Below are 22747 nucleotides of genomic sequence, written 5' to 3'. Positions count from 1 at the left end.
GGAAAAAATGGACAAATTCTTAGAAATGCACAACCTGCCGAGACTGAACCAGGAAGAAATAGAAAATATGAACAGACCAATCACAAGCACTGAAATTGAAACTGTGATTCAAAATCTTCCAACAAACAAAAGCCCAGGACCAGATGGCTTCACAGGAGAATTCTATCAAACATTTAGAGAAGAGCTAACACCTATCCTTCTCAAACTCTTCCAAAATATTGCAGAGGAAGGAACACTCCCCAACTCATTCTACAAGGCCACCATCACCCTGATACCAGAAACAGACAAAGATGTCACAAAGAAAGAAAACTACAGGCCAACATCACTGATGAACATAGATGCAAAAATCCTCAACAAAATACTAGCAAACAGAATCCAACAGCACATTAAAAGGATCATACACCATGGTCAAGTGGGGTTTATCCCAGGAATGTAAGGATTCTTTAGTATACGCAAATAATTCAATGTGATACAACGTATTAACAAATTGAAGGATAAAAACCATATGATCATCTCAACAGATGCAGAGAAAGCTTTTGACAAAATTCAACACCCATTTAGGATAAAAATCCTCCAGAAAGTAAGCATAGAGGGAACTTACCTCAACATAATAAAGGCCATATATGACAAACCCACAGCCAACATCATTCTCAATGGTGAAAAAGTGAAACCATTTCCACTAAGATCGGGAACAAGACAAGGTTGCCCACTCTCACCACTGTTATTCAACATAGTTTTTGAAGTTTTAGGCACAGCGATCAGAGAAGAAAAAGAAATAAAAAGAATCCAAAACAGAAAAGAAGATGACATGATACCATACATAGAGAATCCTAAAGATGCTACCAGAAAACGACTAGAGCTAATCAATGAATTTGGTAAAGTAGCAGGATACAAAATTAATGCACAGAAATCTCTTGCATTCCTATACACTAATGATGAAAAATCTGAAAGTGAAATTAAGAAAACACTCTCATTTACCATTGCAACAAAAAGAATAAAATACCTAGGAATAAACCTACCTAGGGAGACAAAGGACCTGTATGCAGAAAACTATAAGACACTGATGAAAGAAATTAAAGATGATACAAAAAGATGGAGAGATATACCATGTTCTTGGATTGGAAGAATCAACATTGTGAAAATGACTCTACTACCCAAAGCAGTCTACAGATTCAGTGCAATCCCTATCAAAGCACCAATGGCATTTTTCACAGAACTAGAACAAAAAATTTCACAATTTGTATGGAAACACAAAAGACCCCGAATAGCCAAAGCAATCTTGAGAAAGAAAAACGGAGCTGGAGGAATCAGGCTGCTGGACTTCAGGCTCTACTAAAAAGCTATAGTAATCAAGACAGTATGGTACTGGCACAAAAACAGAAATATAGATCAATGGAACAGGATAGAAAGCTCAGAGATAAACCCACACACATATGGTCACCTTACCTTTGATAAAGGAGGCAAGAATATACAGTGGAGAAAAGACAGCCTCTTCAATAAGTGGTGCTGGGAAAAATGGACAGCTACATGTAAAAGAATGAAATTAGAACACTCCTTAACACCGTACACAAAAATAAACTCCAAATGGATTAAAGACCTAAATGTAAGGCCAGACACTATCAAACTCTTAGAGGAAAACATAGGCAGAACACTCTATGACATAAATCACAGCAAGATCCTTTTTGACCCATCTCCTAGAGAAATGGAAATAAAAACAAAAATAAACAAATGGGACCTAATGAAACTTCAAAGCTTTTGCACAACAAAGGAAACCATAAACAAGACCAAAAGACAACCCTCAGAATGGGAGAAAATATTTGCAAATGAAGCAACTGACAAAGGATTAATCTCCAAAATTTACAAGCAGCTCATGCAGCTCAATGTCAAAAAAACAAACAACCCAATCCAAAAATGGGCAGAAGACCTAAATAGACATTTCTCCAAAGAAGATATACAGATTGCCAACAAACACATGAAAGAATGCTCAACATCCTTAATCATTAGAGAAATGCAAATCAAAACTACAATGAGATATCATCTCACACCAGTCAGAATGGCCATCATCAAAAAATCTACAAACAATAAATGCTGGAGAGGGTGTGGAGAAAAGGGAACCCTCTTGCACTGTTGGTGGGAATGTAAATTGATACAGCCACTACGGAGAACAGTATGGAGGTTCCTTAAAAAACTAAAAATAGAACTACCATACGACCCAGCAATCCCACTACTGGGCATATACCCTGAGAAAACTATAATTCAAAAAGAGTCATGTACCACAATGTTCACTGCAGCTCTATTTACAATAGGCAGGACATGGAAGCAACCTAAGTGTCCATCAACAGATGAATGGATAAAGATGTGGCACATATATAAATGGAATATTACTCAGCCATAAAAAGAAATGAAATTGAGTTATTTGTAGTGAGGTGGATGGACCTAGAGTCTGTCATACAGAGCAAAGTAAGTCAGAAAGATAAAAACAAATACCGTATGCTAACACATATACATGGAATCTAAAAAACAAAAAAAAAAATGGTCATAAAGAACCTAGGGGCAAGACGGGAATAAAGACTCAGACCTACTAGAGAACGGACTTGAGGATACGGGGAGGGGGAAGGGTAAGATGGGACAAAGTGAGAGAGTGGCATGGACATATATACACTACCAAATGTAAAATAGATAGCTAGTGGGAAGCAGCCGCATAGCACAGGGAGATCAGCTCAGTGCTTTGTGACCACCTAGAGGGGTGGGATAGGGAGGGTGGGAGGGAGGGAGATGCAAGAGGGAAGAGATATGGAAACATATGTATATGTGTAACTGATTCACTCTGTTATAAAGCAGAAACTAACACACCATTGTAAAGCAGTTATACTCCAATAAAGATGTTAAAAAAGTTTAAAAACAAAATCCTTACAAAGAAACAAACAACAACAACAACAAAATAACGCATCACTAGTTTTCCATCTCAGTAATAGCTGCAAAATAAAAGCCATCAAGACCATCTGGGGCCATTTCCCATTTGAATTCCATCTCAATTCTAACCCTGTAACCCTCTTAGCTACAGCAACTCTAAAAGCAAATGGGAGAAAAAGAGAACAATTTTCTTTCTAAACCAAAGCACACAAAAACGTTCTTCATGCAGAGGTCTTGACTCAACTTGAAGTGCAGTTATAATCATGTGGTTTTCACGTTAACGCACTACATCAAGCAAAGGAAGAGGAATGATGTGTTCTTAATGTGTCTAGTGTAACTTTAAATAAAGCCTTTAACTCCACGAAGGGGAAGATGATTATTGTTTCAAATGGTCATATTCACTTCCCTCCCTACTCTCAAAATAGAAGTCCTTAAGTATGCAGAAACGGAACAGGGAAAGAGCTTTAAAAGGGACTGGGGACAACTCTGTATCGCACCTTGATGACAGCTCCAAAAGCTCCTTTGCCGAGAAGCTGTAATTCTTCAAACTCAATGAAGTAGCGGGAGAACTGTCTCTGTGTCTCACTGAAGAACGCAGCACTGGGTAGCTGGTTGCTAGGAATAACAGTCTCCACGTAATCTTGTCCTCCAGAATCTGAGATAAAACAAAAGGTAAGAGGCGACTGAGGCTTTAAAAACAGAGGAAGAGCTGCAACATCCAACGACAATGCAAGCACGGGAGGAAGGGGCCCCAACCAAGGAGTTTTAAAAAGTACCTCTTACCTGGCAGACCCTTTAATTCTTTCCTCACCTTGTCCTCCTTAAAGTAGGTAGAAATATACAGTTAGCCCAAGTTTACAGGTAGGGGTAACTGAGAGTAAAGAAATGACCGAACGACAGAGCCAGAAGCCAAACCCAGGTCTCTTGATCATCCCAGTCTCTGTTGAGGCTCCTGCATCTGCTACTTGAGTAACAGCAGGGAAATCTAGTTCCAAGGCAGTAATAAGGGTGACACGATGAGAAGGGTTACCCCACACTAAGAGGCTCCACCACCAGACACTCCATCAGAAGAGGCGGGAAAAACCAGGATGGCAAAACACCTCCACGTAGACAGGACACACTGAATGAATGGATTTATGTATAGCTCAGCATAAAACAGATAAAGTAAATGATGCATGCAGTCCTTTCCAGTCTTAGGTTTACGTATACCTTCAAAATAATTTATGTTAAATAGGCTATCAGAAAAGAGCGGTAACAGACTCACCTTCGGGACTTTGCTCCAGTAAAGGTATTTTTGGCTGAGGATTTATAAAGTTGTGTTTTAACAACTGCTGAGGACTCCATCTTTCCTTGTCATCTAAGCAGACACACCTCAGTGAGAGGAAAAAAGAATCTCAGTGACGCACGAAATAAATGCTAAACTAATTAATCCAAGGCTTTTAACTATGGGTTTATTTTTTAAAAATACACATTAGAGAATTCATGTTACTATGGGCCAAAATGTGCTCATAAGTGAATTTAATTTAATAAACATTCTTGCAGGATTTACATGCTGAGCACCAGGCTGCATATAAGTGGGGGAATTAAAAAAAAAAAAGTACAGGGCTTCCCTGGTGGCGCAGTGGTTAAGAATCCGCCTGCCAATGCAGGGGACACGTGTTCGAGCCCTGGTCTGGGAAGATCCCACATGCCTAGGAGTAACTAAGCCCGTGTGCCGCAACTACTGAGCCTGTGCTCTAGAGCCCGCGAGCCACAGTTACTGAAGCCTGTGCGCCTAGACCCTGTGCTCTGCAACAAAAGAAGCCATCGCAATAAGAAGCCTGCACACCACAACGAAGAGTAGCCCCCCTGTTCACTGCAACTAGAGAAAGCCCACGTGCAGCAACGAAGACACAACAACACAGCCAAAAATAAATAAAATAAATTTATTAAAAAAAAAAAAGTACAGTCTCTAGAGGCAAGCAGACTCATGCTCATGGAACAATATTTTTAAAAGTCTAGGATAAGATAGCACAAGTAGGTCATGAATTTTCACTCCCACTAACAGCTTAATGAATTGCCATGCTAAGCTAAGCGTTTCTGGGGAACAGTCATAAATAAAAGTTCCCAAAGGAAAAGCGAATCAGATAGCTGATGCAGGGCTGGGGCCCAATATGATAAACTTTAGATGAAGCCTGTTCATCACAGTTTGAAGTACCTTGGTAACAATTAAGAACAACCTTTAAAAAGCCCCACATTTTATCACCTAGTTTCTTTTAATTATCATTCCTTGAGCCTACTAACTGTTCTGTTTAATCTTCTAACAAACAATTTGTTTAATGAATGAAAACAAGCCATACCTTTAACCCAGTGTTTTTCAAAGTGGGGTCGTGGACCAGCAGCATCAGTTATCACCTGAGAATTTGTTAGAAATACAAATTCTCCACCCCAGTCCTAGTAAATCAGCAACTCTGGGGGTTTTTGCAGTAATCTGTGCTTTAACAAGCTCTCCAGGTGGTTTCGATACACAAGAAAGTCTGAGAATCACTGTTCTAACTAATCTAATAAGCTGGTTGGCTTTCATAACAATGACCCAAGTAGCACCTGACCCTAATTATAAAAAGGTATTTAAAACAATCAACCATCACTGTGAATTATGGACTTAAATCTACACCTATAAATTGGTGACAGCAACTGTCATAAAGGGTAACATTTAATTTTTTCATGTCACAGCACTAAAAAGTAAAGCTCCTAATTTCATACTTGGAGAGAGCAAGACTGCAATAAAAGCATTTGTATAAGAAACTGTATTTTCCCCTAAATTGAAAATTAATTTTTATTTATTTATTTATTTTAACATCTTTATTGGAGTATAATTGCTTTACAATGGTGTGTTAGTTTCTGCTTTATAACAAAGTGAATCAGCTATACATATACATATATCCCCATATCTCCTCCCTCTTGCGTCTCCCTCCCACCCTCCCTATCACACCCCTCTAGGTGGTCACAAACCACCGAGCTGATCTCCCTGTGCTATGCCTTTTTGGCTTTTAATGGAGGCTTCACTACAAAGGCATGATTGATTAACTCACTGGCCACTGGTGATCATTCAATCTCCAGCCCCTCCCCTCTCCACAGAGGCTGGGGGTGGGACTGACAGTTCCAAACCCCTAAATCATGTGGTTGGTTCTCTTGGCAACCAGCCCCACCCTTAGGTACTTTCCAAAAGCCACCTCATTAACATAACAAGAGACAACTTTGCTGTTATCCCCATTTTTCAGAGGAGGAAACTCAGGGTAGGGAGTTTAAGTCACTCGCCAGAAGGGATAAAGGTGGGATATGAACCCAGCTGTCTGGCTCCGAGTCTGGGCTCTTTTCCATCACAGAGACTGATGTGAAACAAACCTTTCTCCAAAATATGTTCACCAATAAGTAAAAATATAACTACAAATGAAATGCTGCTATACTTGTCTGGGAATGATTTTTTTTTCCTTTGTTAACTGGGGCTGGACAGCAAAGGTAGTAAAACAATACTGTACAGCTGCTTCTAAACCAAGCACAGTCTATCAAACCACTCTATGAAGAGAGAAATATACGAATCAATCTAAAGGCAACCATATTATTAACAGAATAAAAAATAGTGCTGATCTCAAGTTCAAAACTGACAGAGCGGGCTTCCCTGCTGGCACAGTGGTTAAGAATCCGCCTGCCAATGCAGGGGACACAGGTTCAAGCCCTGGTCCAGGAAGGTCCCACATGCCGTGGAGCAACTAAGCCCATGTGGCACAACTACTGAGCCTGCGCTCTAGAGCATGTGCGCCACAACAAGAGAAGCCACCACAATGAGAAGCCTGCGCACCGCAATGAAGAGTAGCCCCCACTCGCCGCAACCAGAGAAAAGCCCGTGCGCAGCAACAAAGACCCAACGCAGCCAAAAATAAAATAATAAAATAAATAAATTAAAAAAAAAACCTGACAGCACAGAGCTATTCTCTAAGAGGAAAACTAGGAAAGTTTTACATACTGAGTCCTTCCTTTTACTGTTAAATGTGAAAAGATAGGTTCTACTTAAAGTTTGCAGTGTTGTTTGTGAAAATACATAATGCTATTGCTAACCTTTACTAAGTTATTCTTGACCAATGAGGAAGGGCAGAAAGCTAAAGGTGACATTTTGAAGAATGAAATCAGGGAATTCCCTGGCAGTCCGTTGGTTAGGACTCCACACTTCTACTGCTGAGGGCCCAGGTTCAATCCCTGGTTGGGGAACTAAGATCCCACAAGCCAGGGGTCCCCAAGCCCCGGTACCCGTCCGTGGCCTGTTAGGAACTGGGCCGCACAGCAGTAGGTGAACAGACAGCGAGCAAGCGAAGCTTCATCTTCATTTATAGCCGCTCCCTATTGCTCACATTAATGCCCCTTAAGCTGTTTTCTAAATGGGAGGCCTTGTCTTTGACCCCTTAGGAACCAGCAGCAAAGGTGGACAGAGGGGTATTCCATTTGGAATACCTGGGGCATTTCTCCTCCTAGCAATCCCTACTGACTTCCTAGGGTATAACAGGCAGTCTCCAAAAAGTAGTTTGAAAATCTATTATTAAGAGCCCAGGTGAATTTAGAAGAATGTAGGAGTTATGGGAATGATAAATATAAGTGAGAAAACAGAACATATGTGGGTGGGAAAGGATTGGGAGAACAAAGAATTAACTTTAATCCTGTTCTTCACTCTTCAGCTTATACACATGACTTAGATGTTTAGCACATTCAAGCACAAACAAAAGTATAGGAGTAAAGTGCAATTAGAGAGAAATCTCAATGATACTCACTTCTTTAGAAAATCTTGAAAGTCAGCTGGTAAGTCACTAGGGATGGTCACGGGGTACTCTTCACACTCTTGTCCTTGGCTGAGGGAGAGCAGCAGAAGGCCAAGACGCCAAACATCCCCTTTCTTCCCCGTTTTATAAGGTAGGGCACTGTCACTAAAACGAACCCGGGTTTGCTCAAACACGTCCTCCTTGCAAATGTCTGCTAGGCGCTTAGAAATGCTGTAGTCCGTAATCTTGATGGTGCCCTCTGCGTCCACTAAGACATTCGATGCACTCAGAACCTTGTGCACCACGGAATTGCTGTGCAAATAATCAAGGCCTGACAAGAGCTGAGTCGCGTACCTGCGGAGCTGATGCCCAGGGATGGGGCCCGAGTGGCTTAGGTGGGCCAAGAGGGAGACCCCATTAGTGTGCTCCACTAAAATGTCCACCACAATGGAATCGTCTTGCTCTTTGAGATTCATTGCAAAGTAGCGTACTATGTTCGGATGGCTCAGTTTTACCAGTGAGTTGAATTCCGTTTCTGCCCCTTGAATCTGGTATGGAAAAAACCAGTAAGATGACAACTGGGTTGGTAGGCATTAACTAGTGTTTCACTTTAAAAGTGAAATATTTAATAGAAGATGTACTTTCAAAGGAGAGGAGAAGGAATATGCCCTGAACTGAGTCCTCTCCTAAACCACATGGTCAACCTACAAGTTCATAAAGATGGACAAGTCTCAAAAGCAACTTCTTTTGCGATAGGGCCACCAGAAAAAAGAAACATTAGTTTAAAAATAAGTTTTCCTGATTACAAAGATTCACTGTCAAAATTTTAATAAGTACTAATACAAAAGAAAAACCCCACAATTTATCTTTATGGCCACTACCCAAAGACAACTGTTAAGATTGCAGTGTCTTTACTTCCAGGTTTTTTTTTTTTGTCATAAATACACATACATTTCCAAACACAATGCTTTACCTACTGTTTTATAACCTTTGTTTATTATGTAACACTGCAATATGCAATATTAAATGTTCTCCTTAAGTTCAGTATTATAAAGAACTATAAAATTCTCCAGTCCCTGAAAATTCAGTTGTGAAGCAGTTATTTCAAAAAACTGAGAAAATGCAAATGATTGCAAATAGCACAGTTATGAAGTACTCTTTAATCCCAGTTGGAGAGACAGCTATTAATGGAATAATAAGGGCTGAGAAAGGAGGTTGAGAAGCAGCTGCAAAAGTTTTGACCGTGTTGTGAAAGTTCTGAAAGAGGCAGCAGGGGCTGAGAAAACTTATGGTCTTCCACCATCCCCTCTGGTTAAACAGATCTCATAGCATTTTGGGTCATCTTTGGTGGCCAATCAAATGCCGAGCTATTTTGTTTTGTCGTCGCCTTAAGCTCGAGATTAGTCCTTTTGCTCAGTGAGCCATCTTGGATGCCTACCTGCTTTTTGCACTTATCAATCTTCTCTTTTTCTTGACTGGTAAGGAATGGACCCATTTTTTTCTGCCATTGAAGAACCCACTCATACAACAAGACAAAGCTGCCAGTGGCTGTTTCCAAAGCATTGTAAACTAATTTTCCAAGCTGCTCATCACTGCCTGCACATTGAAAGAAAATATAATTAAATCTCACTGGTACATTTTCTGTGGGCATAAAAAAAAAAAAGAGGGAGTAGACAGTCATTCATTCAACAATGGATACCATGTACTAACTATGAAAAATGTGATTTCATGTAATAATGCTCTTTTGTAACCAATTTTTGGTATTTAACAATATACTCTGAGCTCTAAAATACTAAATTTTACAAAGGGACAAGATTCGACAGTGAGATTTTAGTATCGGACTAATGTTTTCTTCTACTAGCCGTTATTCACACTGTTACTTTCATAACCAGTCCACCTCTGATGACCGTGCCTACTGGTGTGGTAGAGTAACCCTCACACAGCTAAATACCAACTAATGTAATAGAAGGAGTTTGGAACTAGGAACACTCCCTCAATGCAGATTAGTGTACACAGTGAGAACAAGTTTTAGTAACTTGGAAATCTGAATACATCAATGATTTTCTAAACACAAAATGTGAATATGCTCAGTAAATACAAACTGGCCAATGGCTTCAAGGGAAGGAACCAGTCGTGACAGTTTAAATTTGAAGCACGTGAGAGAGACACATTCATTTAGTGATAGGCATATGGTTTCGACCTATACCTGGGAGAGCTAAATTTTTGTAACACCAAAATTTTTCTTACAAAAATCTAAATTTTTATTAAAGACTATAATAGAAGATCACCAAAAAATTGGAAGTAGAGAAAAATATCACTCACAATATCACCATTTTGTTTCATTTCTCTTCTAGCTCCCTCTACCCGTTTTTTTTTCCTAATTTACCAAATCGTAGCATATATAACAGGGTTTCTCACCCTTGACACTATTGACATTTGGGACCAGATAATCCTTTGTTGAAGGGGGTTGTCTTGTATACTGTAAGATGTTCAGCAGTATCCCTGGCCTCTATCCACAAGATGCCAGTAGCACCCCTTACCCTAGTCTTAATCATCAAAAATATCTCTAGATGTCACCTAATATCCCCTAGGGAACAAAATTGCCCCAATTGAGAACCACTGATATTCTTTTCTTTTTCTCGTATTCTTTTTCTCTTACTATACAAATAATATTGATAGTTCTCCATGATGCTACATTATCTTCGTAATGAAAAGTGAAGTAACCTGTATCCATAAGACAAAGTGGTCTTGGCAAAAATACTTCGGAGAAATGTGGCTGAACTAACTCACCTAGAGAGGAAGTTTTACTTCACGGAAATGCTGACCATTTAAGAGATTTTATTTAAAATGATCTGTTACGCTAGTCATAACTCCTGACATTCTTAGCCAAGGGGAAAAAAAAAAACCCCTAATGTTTGAAAATGTGTCAATCAAAGGGAGCAACCTGTGGAATGTTGGATCTATGCAGCACAAGCTGGAGACACATGATAGTAAACGTTTATGGGACGGAATGTGATGTGATTTACATAAAGCCTAATTAAATTCGTGAATTATATGGCACAATGTCTTGCAATATTTATCTCCCCAACTGGGACTAAGTGGGTATTTCATAATTGCTGTTTGGGTTTTTATTTTGTATTACAGTTCTATCATTGCCACCCTCCTTTTGTCACTTTTGTGTGATGGGGATAATAAAAGGGACAAAAGAACACACTGCAGTGAGGCTGAAGGAAAATGTTACCAAAAGAGCTCAGACTGATACTCTACTATGTGCTACCAATGATCATTTATACAGAAGCCTCTATAATGCTTTAATATATAAGGAAAAATATCTAGGGAAGTTCTTGATTCCCTCTAGTTCCAACAGCTTTAAAGCAAATGTTAATTCATTGATCTTTTACAAAAACATTTCTTAGAAAATTAGGACATATTTTAAAAACTAGACCTGTCATGAGAAAACAAAATAAATAATTTACTTGGTGGTTTTATTAAAAAAAAGTTCAGGCTGCAAATGTGTCTCCTAATGAGGGTATTAAGTAATGTGAATCTGTCTAATGAGTACCAGTGAGACTAGGAGACAAAGGCAAGATAATAAGCAGTTGGATTAATTTGCCTTCCTGATTTCCCCAGATTATTAAAAGTAGTGAGTTTTATGTTGCCAATTCATGAGTCGGAAATGCCTCAGAGTCAAGGACAGTCTCAGGACCAAAGCCAAGCATCTCTGTCAAGGCCTTAAACCTGCCCAAACAGTTGCTGTGTCTGAACAGGGAAGGCTCTGCGTATGTGCAGAATCCTGCATGGTCCAGGCTGCCTCAGTCAGCCAAGGTTGAGTGTTCAGATCACAGACTCTTCAGATGCTTCATTTCTTCTCCCTCCACCTGCTGCCCTCTCCCCGGCAACTCCCCTGTTTATTTATACCTCCTCAAAGAGGAAGGGAAAAGATAACAAAAGAAAGCAAACTTGATATAGGTAATTTAGCTACCTGTTAGCTCTGGTAAGAATACTCATGGGATTGAAAATTGAACTTAATTGTCAAATTCACCATATGCAAGTGATCCCTACACCAATTAGTGGCTGTATCTGTATGACTGATAAAAGATCATGTACATTTAGGGCAAAGGAAGTAGATACTGAAAACTTGATTTTAATATAAACAATTCAAATAGCAAATTGCTGAATGAGATTCACTCCAAATAGCCACCTGCTAAATAAGATGGCTAAACTGCTAAATAAAACACATAGAAAATAAAGTGGTTTTCCTGGTCTGGTACAGTATGCCAAGCAGGAAAACGCTAAGCAGGTGGACAGCAAATTAAGAAAATGAGACTTGACCATTAAAGATCATAGGCATTAGAACTCATTTTGTTACACATATTTTATCAGCAACAGATGCACAAGATGCAAAATTCTACTGATTCATAATATTTCAACCATTTTGGTTTTGAAAAGCTTGGCTAATTCTAACGACGGCAAATTTTAAATTACCTTTCTGCTAACAATATTGCCAAGAGCCTGGGTTTTTATTTCCATTTTACAGAAGGGGAAACCTGAGTGACTTCTCCTTCTCATTAATCATCAGGAACAGAAGCTAGAATGACTATCAGCTTAAAGAGTCTTCCTTGGACTGCGCTGGTCTAGACGACGCGGCATCTATTCTACCCCATTCCTTCATGATTAACTTTCGTCATTAGAATAATTTAAATGAGTTTAGCTAGTTTACTCACCAATACATTTCCCTTTGTGCACCATGAGCTGATCAGGACTACCCATAGAGAAATACAGGATTTCACAAGAGCCAGGAGAATCTTCACTACTACACACAGAATACTGACGTTCTCGCCTTAAAAATAAATTTGGACAACGATTTTTTTTCTTTAAGATTAACACAGGAAATTCTTGCCCCTCCATTTTTTCCTGCTTGCTAGCCCACTCACTGTCCAACATCTGTCTCTGCTGGGAACTGAGCTGAAGGTGCTAATGGGAAAGCTGTCCAGCCCCCCCACTCGCCATTGAGTCTTCCCCACACGAACTCTACAAACCCCTGCTCTACACCTGTGCTACCCAGTATGGTAGCCACTAGCCACATGTGGCTACTTAAATTCAATTCAAACTCAATTAAATGAAAAATTCAGTTCTTCAACTGCAATAGGCACGCTTAAGTACAGGGATACCTCATTTTATTGTACTTGGCTTTATTGAACTTCAAAGATTCTGTGGCTTTTTTTTTTTTAGATTGAAGGTTTGCGGCAACCTTGCATTAAGCAAGTCTATCAGATCCATTTTTCCAACAGCATTTGCTTACTTCATGTCTCTGTGTCACATTGTGGTAATTCTTGCAATATTTCAAACTTTTTCATTATTATTATATTTGCTTTGGTGATCTGTGATCAGTTACTACTACGACTCACTGAAGGCTCAGATGCTGTTTAGCATTTTTTAGCAATAAAGTATTTTTAAATTAAGGTATGTACATTGTTTTTAAAAAATATAATGCAATTGCACATTTAACAGACCACAACATAGTGTAAACATGACTTTTATATGCACTGGGAAACCAAAAATTCATGTGACTTGCTTTATTTATTGTGATACTTTATTGTGGTCTGTTCCCACAACATCTCTGAGGTATGTTTGTACTCAGCCCCAAGTGGCTAGTGGCTACCATATTGGGCAGCATTGATCGAGAACATTTCCATCATCACAGAAGTTCTACAGCAGTGATTTAGCTCTATTCCGTATTGACCCCACATCTCGTGCACACACACATCTGGAGAAAGCTGCAAAATGGCAGCTTGGAGCACTACAAATTCCTGACCCCCCACTATTGAATGCTCATTCATTCTCTTTCTGGTCTCTGCTATTCCCCTTCACAACTTCTTCAAAATACTCAAAGCCCAACCCCTCTTCTTCTCTTTCCCTTTTTCTACTTTTTTTTCTGAGTGGGAAGCAATAGCTGGGAAGCTAGATTATAATGCAAATATAACGAGTAAATCAGGAGAGCTTTGCAGGGATGAGGCAAGGGAGAGAGCTCTTGATGGTCAGGATTCGACACTTGGAAGAAATACTTTGATCTCTAGGAAGCAGCCCTCTCACTCTGAGCATGATATTGACCTCCACTTTTCACTGAGAACACGAAGAAATGAGCAGTGAAGCCCACACTTTCTGTGGGTCCATCTAGAAAGTTACTTGGCATCTGCCCCATTTTTTCTTTTTCCCAGACTGTGAGGAAGGACAGCTGCCCTGTCCTCAGTTCCATCCCTACAGTCTCCTCTGGGGTCCTGCTCCATCAGTTAGTCCCTCTCTCCTGTATGTTCAACCTACTCCTCTATATTGGCTCCTTCCCTCAACCTATATATCTTTCCCATGTCCATTCTCCTCTCCCTCAATCCCAAGCCCCGCCTTGTTTTTCATTTTCAAACTTCTACACTTGCTGTCTCCATGTCTGCCCCTTCTATTTATTCTTCATGGCACTGCGAAGTCAGTAAAACTGCCACCTCCCTCCTACCCACTTTCGATCTGATTTTTCCCCTTGGTTCTTTTTTAATTGTGGTTGGTGGCATAGTCATCCATTCTGTCTCACTAGTCAAAAATGTGCACATCTCCCTGAGCTCCTAGATCTCCTGCATCTAACTGATCCCCAAGTATCAGTCTCTCTTCTCCAATTCCCCTACCCTGTTCAGGACATCACCAAATTTCTCCTGGATACAAGAAATACCACATTATTAACTGGTCTCATCACCTTCAATCCTATATACCTTCCCCCCCAGCACCCGCCCACAATGCTGATAAGACCTGTTATGACTTGAGTCTCTCATACCACATGCGTGTCCACAAATTCCAAACACCAGGGTATGACTAATACACTGTAGCTCTGTTTAAATTTCGACTTCTCAAGTTATTTGTGCAACCCTGGGCATACTGAAATTTATAGAGAAAAGGATAAGAGTGAGGGTTTAAAATGATGTGCTAGACTCATTAACATATAATAAATGATGCAGAAGCACCTCTACATGAGCTTTGACCTCTCCAACAGATGGTGCTAATAGTCATTTTAGTCTAACTCCTCTATGTTTTTTAGTTTACAGTGTGTAAATGCTTGATTTTAAGGCGTTTTAGAATATTAATCACCCCATCATGACTGTTAAGTACAAACCCAATGAGAACGTTAAGAGTTCTAGTAAGAAAAGATGTATCATTAGGATTGAAAAAAAACCCAGAGATCATTTTAAAAGTGAAAGCGTCAAGAAAAGGACAAATGTGGTACATGCCACATGGGACAGATTGACAGCAGGAACAATTCTGAAGGATAAAAAGTAAATCACAGAGAGTTTGAAGAGAAGGAACAAAGAAGAAATCCAATGTCACTGGCGTTTCCTGTTTTCACCCAAAAATGTGTACATATTGGAGGCTCATACTGTCTACTTTGGACTCATCAGAATTGGGTTCGGAACAACCTTCTGGAACCTAATCCATTAATAAGTAAAACAGCTCCTAAACTCCAGCAGAAATAGCCATCCCAATGCAAGCAAATGGTATTTAGAAGCAATTAACACTGGTGTCATTGCCAATGATTTTTTTTTTTTAAGATTTATTATTTATTTTTGGCTGTGTCGGGTCTTAGTTGCGGCACACAGCGTCTTTTGTTGCGGCACACGGGCTTCTCTCTAGTTGTGGCACGAAGGCTCCAGGGCACGTGGGCTCTGTAGTTTGCGGCACGTGGGCTCTCTAGTTGAGGTGTGCGGGCTCAGTAGTTGCGGTGTGTGGGCTCAGTTGCCCCGCAGCATGTGGGATCTTAGTTCCCTAACCAGGGATGGAACCCGCATCCCCTGCATTGGAAGGTGGATTCTTTACCACTGGACTACCAGGGAAGTCCCGTCATTGCCAATGATTAATTCTAGATTATGGAATGCTCATGGGGGTTTGCAATATCATTAGAAATATCACCCATGTTATCAGTCTTTCCCAGTAGCTGTGGCAGTACACAGGATAAAGGGTGTTTTAAACAAAATTGCCAAATAAACATTAACTGGGTTTTATAAAGAACAGATAATTAGACACGGTTCAATTTTAGAAGACTAAATTAGGCATCTAGAACCTTGATACCTCAAATAAGAGGAAAATAGGATTTTTTAAAAAGCCAAGTAGCAAGAAAAGAGGCGGCAATTTGTCTACTAGGGACTTGAGAATCAGACTCCTACCCAAAAGACTGCTCTGCCAACATGGTCAATGGTGTAGATGGTTGGGATGGGACGGAAAAAGGAAGATCTCATATGAGACACAGGGGGCTAGGGTAGTCTCATCGTCCCGCCTAACTCACCAAGATGCCACAGAAAACTCTAGCTCTTGGTCCCCCAATTTGAAACTCCAGGCAGCTCTGTGGACATAAAGTTAGTAAGAATTGCTGACATTGCTTAATTTGAAGTGAACCAGTCTATGCCTCCATGGAGCCAACTGGAGAGACTGTGAACAATGGAAGCTCACAAGTGTGGAGAGATGTATCAAGGATTCCCTCTTCCCCTACCCACATCCTTAATACTTCAGCGGTTCCCCAGCCCATGTCTTATACTTAGGAGACAGGCTGGGACCTGGGACCCTTTGCTGCAGTGCTTTCACCTGGACAAACGTCTCCTAGAGCAACAGAATACAAAGAAACTGTAATGGACTAAAAATAGCTGCGTGCATGCCCCATTGGGGCAAATTATGAACAAGATACAAAAAGACCAAAAACCCAACTGCCACTTCTGAGGTGTCGGGAGCAAAGCAGGGTACTGAGCATGCACCTTGCACACAGCACCACCAAGGGGATGGGGCCGACCACCCAAGCCACCCCTCCGGCCCGACCCAGGGTCTGTCTCTACCCTCACCCCATTTAAGGCACCAGCTTGCCCACCCCCCACCTCAGAGAGAGAGCAAGGGCATCTGTTATTTGTTTTCGCTCCCATGTGCTACAGCACGAGTCCCAGTAAAGCCTTGCCTGAATTTCTCATCTGGCCTCTTATCAATTTCTATTGATTAAAGAGTCCAAGAACCCAGCTGGGTAACACTTATACCCTTAATTATCTCTTCTCTGTAAGGAGGAATAGCCAGCAGTTACCACACATGGTGTCAAAATCAGGAAAACAAACTACAAGACAACCTGATGCTGTTTCCTGGTGAAAATGGGTGATGTATCCTAGATTCTGGGCTACACTTTAGTAACCTGCACGGAAGGCAAGTCTGAAACTGTGAAAATCATTCTCTACCATGAACTACTTTATAGAATTTTTTTTTCTTTTTTTGCTTCTCCTAAAAAGTTCAAAGTGCCCATTTATGAGATACAACATCCCTGGGAAGAAGGCAGGAGAGAACTATGTCTGCACTTTACAAAAGACAGCTTGACACTGAATGGTTAGTTTAAACTGACACTTTAAAATGGTTAGTTTTATATTATTTGAATTTTACCTCAATTTGAAAAAAAGATAAAAGGTAAATCCTTCAAAGGGGAAAAAAGACAACCTTAAGGACACAGAAAATAAAGTTGTTCAACAAAGACAAAAACACATCCGTGAAAAGTTGGGCCAAGGGGCCAGGCCCTTGAGTATCAGGCCTTTAAGCTCTTTCCACTAGAACAGTGAGTGGTTTTCTGTTCTCTTTCTCTTGTTTTACGCAGTGGAAACCTTTCATTAAATAAAGCCTTACTGATTTTTGATACGCCCACATAAAAAGAAAAGCTGAGCCACCCTGGCTGAAGAGGCTGCAGACCCTACAAGTGCCAAAAAGACAGTCTGTCCCTTTCTATCATCCTTCCTGACTCCCTCCCTCCTTTCATCAGATGTTTACTGAGCACCTACTCTGTCTCTCCCAGGCACTGTTCCAGGCCCTGAGGGAAACACAGATGAGGTCCTTGCTCGCATGAACTTGACATTGTCATGAAAGGAGAAAGACAATAAAAAAGCAAACAAGTGAATATGAAGTTCAGTTAGCAGTAACTGCTGTGGAGAAACTTAAAACAGGGAACTGGGGAACAAGTGACTAAGCAGGGGAGCGGGGTTGGGGGGTGCTCAGGGAAGGCGTCTGAAGTCACTGGTGAGCGGAGAACTGAAAGATAAGAAGCCGGCCATGCAAAGTGCCCCAGGGAGAGCGTCGCAGGCAGAGTGACTGGCAGAGGCCCCGAGATGGGAAGGAGCTTGGCGTGCGCGAAGGACTGCAAGATGAGCGTAGCTGCCGTGCAGAGGCTGAGGGAGGGGGAGAGTAGTACGAAGCGTGACGTGCAAACCATTCCTCTACTGTTGCTCTCCTGTTCTCCACTCTCCACTGGCAGCCAGGAAGAACTTCACTTAGTGTGGATCAGATGCTATCTTATTCCTCTTTAAAACCCCGAATGGCTGCTCATTACACCTAAACTCCTGACCCGACCAACAAAGCCCTCCGTGACACACCCCTGCCGCCGCCTTGAATCACTCTCTCCATGCCCGCTCATTGCAGCCACGCTGCCCTGTTTGATGAGCTCTGGGCAGGACAAGGCCAGGCTGGCTTCGGGCCTTCTGCACCGGCTGTTCTTTACCCAAGCAGCTGGCTCCATTCCATCATCCAGATCCAGTATCCGTGCCCCACCCCCGTCGAAAGCCACTGTCCTTCTGTCACTCAGGATCCAATCCTTGGACTCCTTCCTCCAAACACCCAATCTAAAGTAGCCATCCGGTCTTTCTTCAAGACAGCCTATTTAAATTCTCTGCAGAGCGCTAGTCACCATCTGACATTTTCTTGCTTGCTTGTGGACGGTCTCCTCCAACTAGAATATAAGCTCCATGAAACCAGAGTCCTTCTTGATCTTGTTTATTGAATCCCCAGGACTCAGAAAGGTGTCTGACCTTTAGTAAGTGCTCATTAAGTATCTGGTTCTAGATTGTATTGTTTTTAGTCACAGCCAATTCGAATAATGCCTGCTGACAATAGTGATGACAAGGCCATCTCTACTAACTCTATCAAATGTATCTACTAACTGAAAGAATAAAATGGAACACTCTGCTTCTTTCCTTTGGCTTTCCAACTCAAAGACTAGTGAATAGCAAGGAAGAAAAAGAATCAAGAGTATGCTATGAGGTACTTCAGTATATCAAGGACTTTTTATTTCTTAACTGAAGAAGCATGTAAACTATACTTTAAGAAAGATTTATTCTTTTCCAGTCGGTAGCCAACATAGTGCCAGAGTTCAGGCAGGTTTGTGCAACAATGTTGGCAAACAATACATAAAAATGATTTCTTCTTGGATGCTCATGGAATGTCACATTCTATCCAAGACATACAAATGGCCCTCCACAAGCACTACATGAAAAGTTCTACCTATGTCAAGGAGGGAGAGAAGTTCCCATCCTTCCTTGAATAAACTTGCTAATAATCTCTGATCTCAAAAGTCAAGTCTAATCTTGGACCCACTGTTTACAGTTAGCTGCAAAAATGGAAATGTTTAAACAAAAAATTGTTTTTTATACATCCTTATTCATGGCATTGATTTATTTCTACTGTTTCTAACACAGTAGGAGTCTGTCAATTATTTCCTGCTGAAGTACTCTGACAACTTCAAACTATGTTGCCTAATGGAAGCCCAGTTGCAAAAACAATCTAAATTGGTGCAAGGAGTTATAACCTTAAAAAGGAATTGTTACCAGAAACTGCATTCAAGAAAAGACTTAGTTCACCTTAACAGTAGGTGGTTAAATGTTAATATCAAAATGATTTCTGAGCTGATTTTTTTTTAAAAGTAGATAATTAGGGAAAGAACTGAAATGATTCCTTCGTATAAACAAACTATAACCCAAAAGATTATATAAGCTTTTAGTTTGGTACCTAAAATGTTTCTTATTATAGAAGAAAATGTTGGTTTTAAGTGCTGCTTAGATTCTCACAAGAGACAGTTTAAACACATAAAGAAGCTGAATTATAATACCTATACTATTTAATCACCCACCTATTCACAAATGGATTCTGTACTAAAATTCCTTTCTGGTCCATAGAGGGTCACAGCAAATAGACAGGGAAGTCTCAATTCTTTAGAGACTTGAGGATGTCTTTAGAGACTTGAGGAAAAGGATGTAGAGGAAGAGATAGTATCTTTCATATCATCTCTGGTGACAGGGATCAACCCAGGAGCCCACCTGCAGTAACAGGGAAGCCCAATGTCCTCAGTAGCAACAGGGAGAGGAGTCCTGACAGCAAACTGGGGCTCCTGTCCTCATGTAAAGGATCTCCCACACCCGTGCCCGTTTTGGAGTATTCCCCACATCTGTGGTGGGACCTAGGGAGTTACAGACTGAAAACACACACAGTGTGAAATCTGACTGGATGATGATTCTGACAGAGAAAAGTTTTTAAATCACTTATTGAATAATTAGATCATTAAAAGTCAGATCAAACTGCACTGGAGGCAAGATTGTAAAGTGTTGTAACTGTTATAAAAGGGAATGAACCCTAAAACTGGTTTCATGAAAGATACTTGGAAAGTGTTACATGAAACTTTTATTTCATATTGCTAACTAATATACTAAGATATACAGGCTCTGCAAAAGTTATTAAAACTATCATGTGACAATTCCACCAAATTTCGCTACAAGTTGTTTTAATTCTTCTACATCTTTCATCCTTCCAGATCAGAAACCGCAGGGACTTACCTAGACCTTCCAGAGGAGTTGGTTCGATGTTTACCATTTCCTATAAAGTCAGGAGAGCCTCCATGTAGAATGGCAGCTGTTCTGTGTCCTCCTGGGTCTTTCCTAGAGGTATGATCTTGGTTTGACAAACTAGCTATTTCTAAACGTTCCTTAAAAAAAGAAAAGTAAAACCTACTTTAGATATAAGTCATAAGTGGAAGACAATCATGGTACATAATTATAAATATGTAGAGAATGCAAATCTTATTTAAGCTGAATGTTTTCAAGTGTAATAACGTTGAACTCAACTTTTAGAAGTTTAATGTCCAAATATGTACTGGTTCAAGAACTGAAGGCCGGGTTACAGTTTCAAGAGAATGTGAATTTTATAAACGAAAATGCTTAGAATCGTGGAATATACACGAAAAATCAGGGAGAAGAGCAAGAGATGAACAGAAGAAGGCATTCAAAGAGAGAGCAGATTCAATATCCTGTAATAAACCATAATAGAAAAGAAAAAAAATGTTCTAGTACCGTTTGCTGAAAAGGCTATCCTTTCTCCAGAATTATCTTTGTACCTTAGTCAAAAAATCAGTTACATATACGTGGGGTGGAGGGGGTCTATGTTTGGATTATGTCTTCTGTCTATTGATAGAATTAGTATTGTTCTGTTATCTATCTTGACTCCAATATTAAACTATTTTGAACACTGTAAAAAACAAACAAGGGGAGAGCAGAGTGAGTGACAGGAAGGCAGATCAGATGTAAGATAGGAGAGTTGGTGGGAACAGTAATATCACCTTAAATTTGTATACAGCTTTGTACATTCACAAAGGGCAGTACATTTATCTGTGGGAATAATTACATAAGACAGAAAGGAAGGCATTATCTGTGCCGTCTTAAGGGGTGAGGAAAATGAGCCTCGGAGAGTGTCATCTGTCAAGGTCGCAGAGCCAGGCAGTAAAAAAGCCAAAGCTTTCAGCCAGGTGCTGCTTACCTGTACATCAGTGGTTCCTCCCACTGCACCTCATTGCTTCCCTTAAGTTTAATGCCATATTTCTCTAAAAGAGAATGAGCAAAATTGTCTCTGGATTTCTCCAAACATGTGTAGCTGGTTTTTGATTGAGTTGGACTCAGGAAAAATATAGGCAAAAGGACTTTATCCTTTTCCACCCCTGCTTTTTAAACCAGCTCTGTTGAATCCTTCTTTTCCATCACTGAATGAAATCTCAGGGAGATCCATGTGGTTTCCATTCACTCTTCTGTATGAACAAATAGTTTTATTTTCCAAGTATTAATAATTCCAGTCTGGGTTGATTATCAAAACTTCAATCTCGGGGCTTCCCTGGTGGTGCAGTGGTTGAGAATCTGCCTGCCAATGCAGGGGACACGGGTTCGAGCCCTGGTCTGGGAAGAGCCCACATGCCGCGGAGCAACTAGACCCGTGAGCCACAACTACTGAGCCTGCGCGTCTGGAGCCTGTGCCCCGCAACGAGAGGCCACGGTAGTGAGAGGCCCGCGCATCGCGATGAAGAGTGGCCCCCGCTTGCCGCAACTAGAGAAAACCCTCGCACAGAAATGAAGACCCAACACAGCCAAAAAAATTAATTAATTAATTTTTTAAAAAACCCCAAAAAACTTCAATCTCCTCTCTCCTTCAACTCTTTTGATAAACTACTGTAGTTACGTAAGCCTAAGTCATCTACAGATAACATACAACTCTAAATTTTGCTACCTATTTGGAGAATCTAAAATATATAATGAATGATATTTGGAAAACTTTTTAGTGCTTCATTTTAAGCTTTACTACTGATACTAACAAAGGAGGGGAAAAAGAATAATGAAGGAAAAAGAATAATGAAGAATGAAGGACAGGAGTCCTGACTTCTCAGATATTCAAATATTATAAAGATACAATAATTCAAATATTATCAATGGAAATAAAAAGGTTTTATGTTTAGCAAAATGTAAACTGAGTATGGCAGAATTGCTAGAGTACCTGCTTAGCCATTTCTTTCCTTTTTTTTTCTTCTTTTATCTCTTCTTTCCTTCTCTGAATCTCATGAAGGATTTCACGTTGCTGAAATAAATCATACTGCCATCAAATGCTGATCTCTGAAACCCATACAACATACGAATTCTGAAACCACAAAAAATCTTTTGAATTTCAGTAATTCAAGCTCTCATCTCCTAAGAGATCTGAATATCTAGAACCTTAGTACAAACTGTAGTTACGTCAGTTTTATCAGAGTTCTTATGCAACAGGCTTCCCACTTAAATGGGTGTTAAGACTGTGTGGGGAGGGACACTTACTCCCCATTTCTATGTGGAGGGACTTTTTTTGGAAGCACGGAGTCCTAACCACTGGACCGCCAGGGGATTCCCAATGTGGAGGGACTTTAACTGCAGCAACACCATGGG

The 22747-nt window shown here is 40.4% G+C and overlaps 1 protein-coding gene across 6 annotated transcripts in view; it reads right to left on the bottom strand.

Annotated features, from left to right (window-relative positions):
- EIF2AK4 (eukaryotic translation initiation factor 2 alpha kinase 4) overlaps nt 1-22747 on the bottom strand; it is a 108237-nt gene that overhangs the window by 58305 nt on the left and 27185 nt on the right. For 4 of the 6 annotated variants that reach the window (XR_014242518.1, XM_082384915.1, XM_082384916.1 and 1 more), the window contains 7 exons: nt 22326-22406; nt 20348-20496; nt 12425-12540; nt 9139-9296; nt 7713-8248; nt 4178-4284; nt 3411-3568 (listed from right to left, as the gene is read on the bottom strand). Coding sequence is in view for 5 of the 6 variants with exons in the window: in XM_082384915.1 (XP_082241041.1) it covers nt 3411-3568; nt 4178-4284; nt 7713-8248; nt 9139-9296; nt 12425-12540; nt 20348-20496; nt 22326-22406 (1305 nt within the window). In the remaining variant the exon portion in view is untranslated. Of the gene's footprint in view, nt 1-3410; nt 3569-4177; nt 4285-7712; nt 8249-9138; nt 9297-12424; nt 12541-20347; nt 20497-21323; nt 21555-22325; nt 22407-22747 lie in introns of those variants that run through there. The other 2 variants (XM_082384918.1, XM_082384919.1) reach the window with 2 other exon arrangements.

Source organism: Balaenoptera borealis, assembly GCF_965194805.1.
Source record: "Balaenoptera borealis genome assembly, chromosome: 3".
NCBI lineage: Eukaryota > Metazoa > Chordata > Mammalia > Artiodactyla > Balaenopteridae > Balaenoptera > Balaenoptera borealis.
Note: the sequence above shows the minus strand (reverse complement) of the source record. Positions and strands in the feature narration are given on the sequence as shown.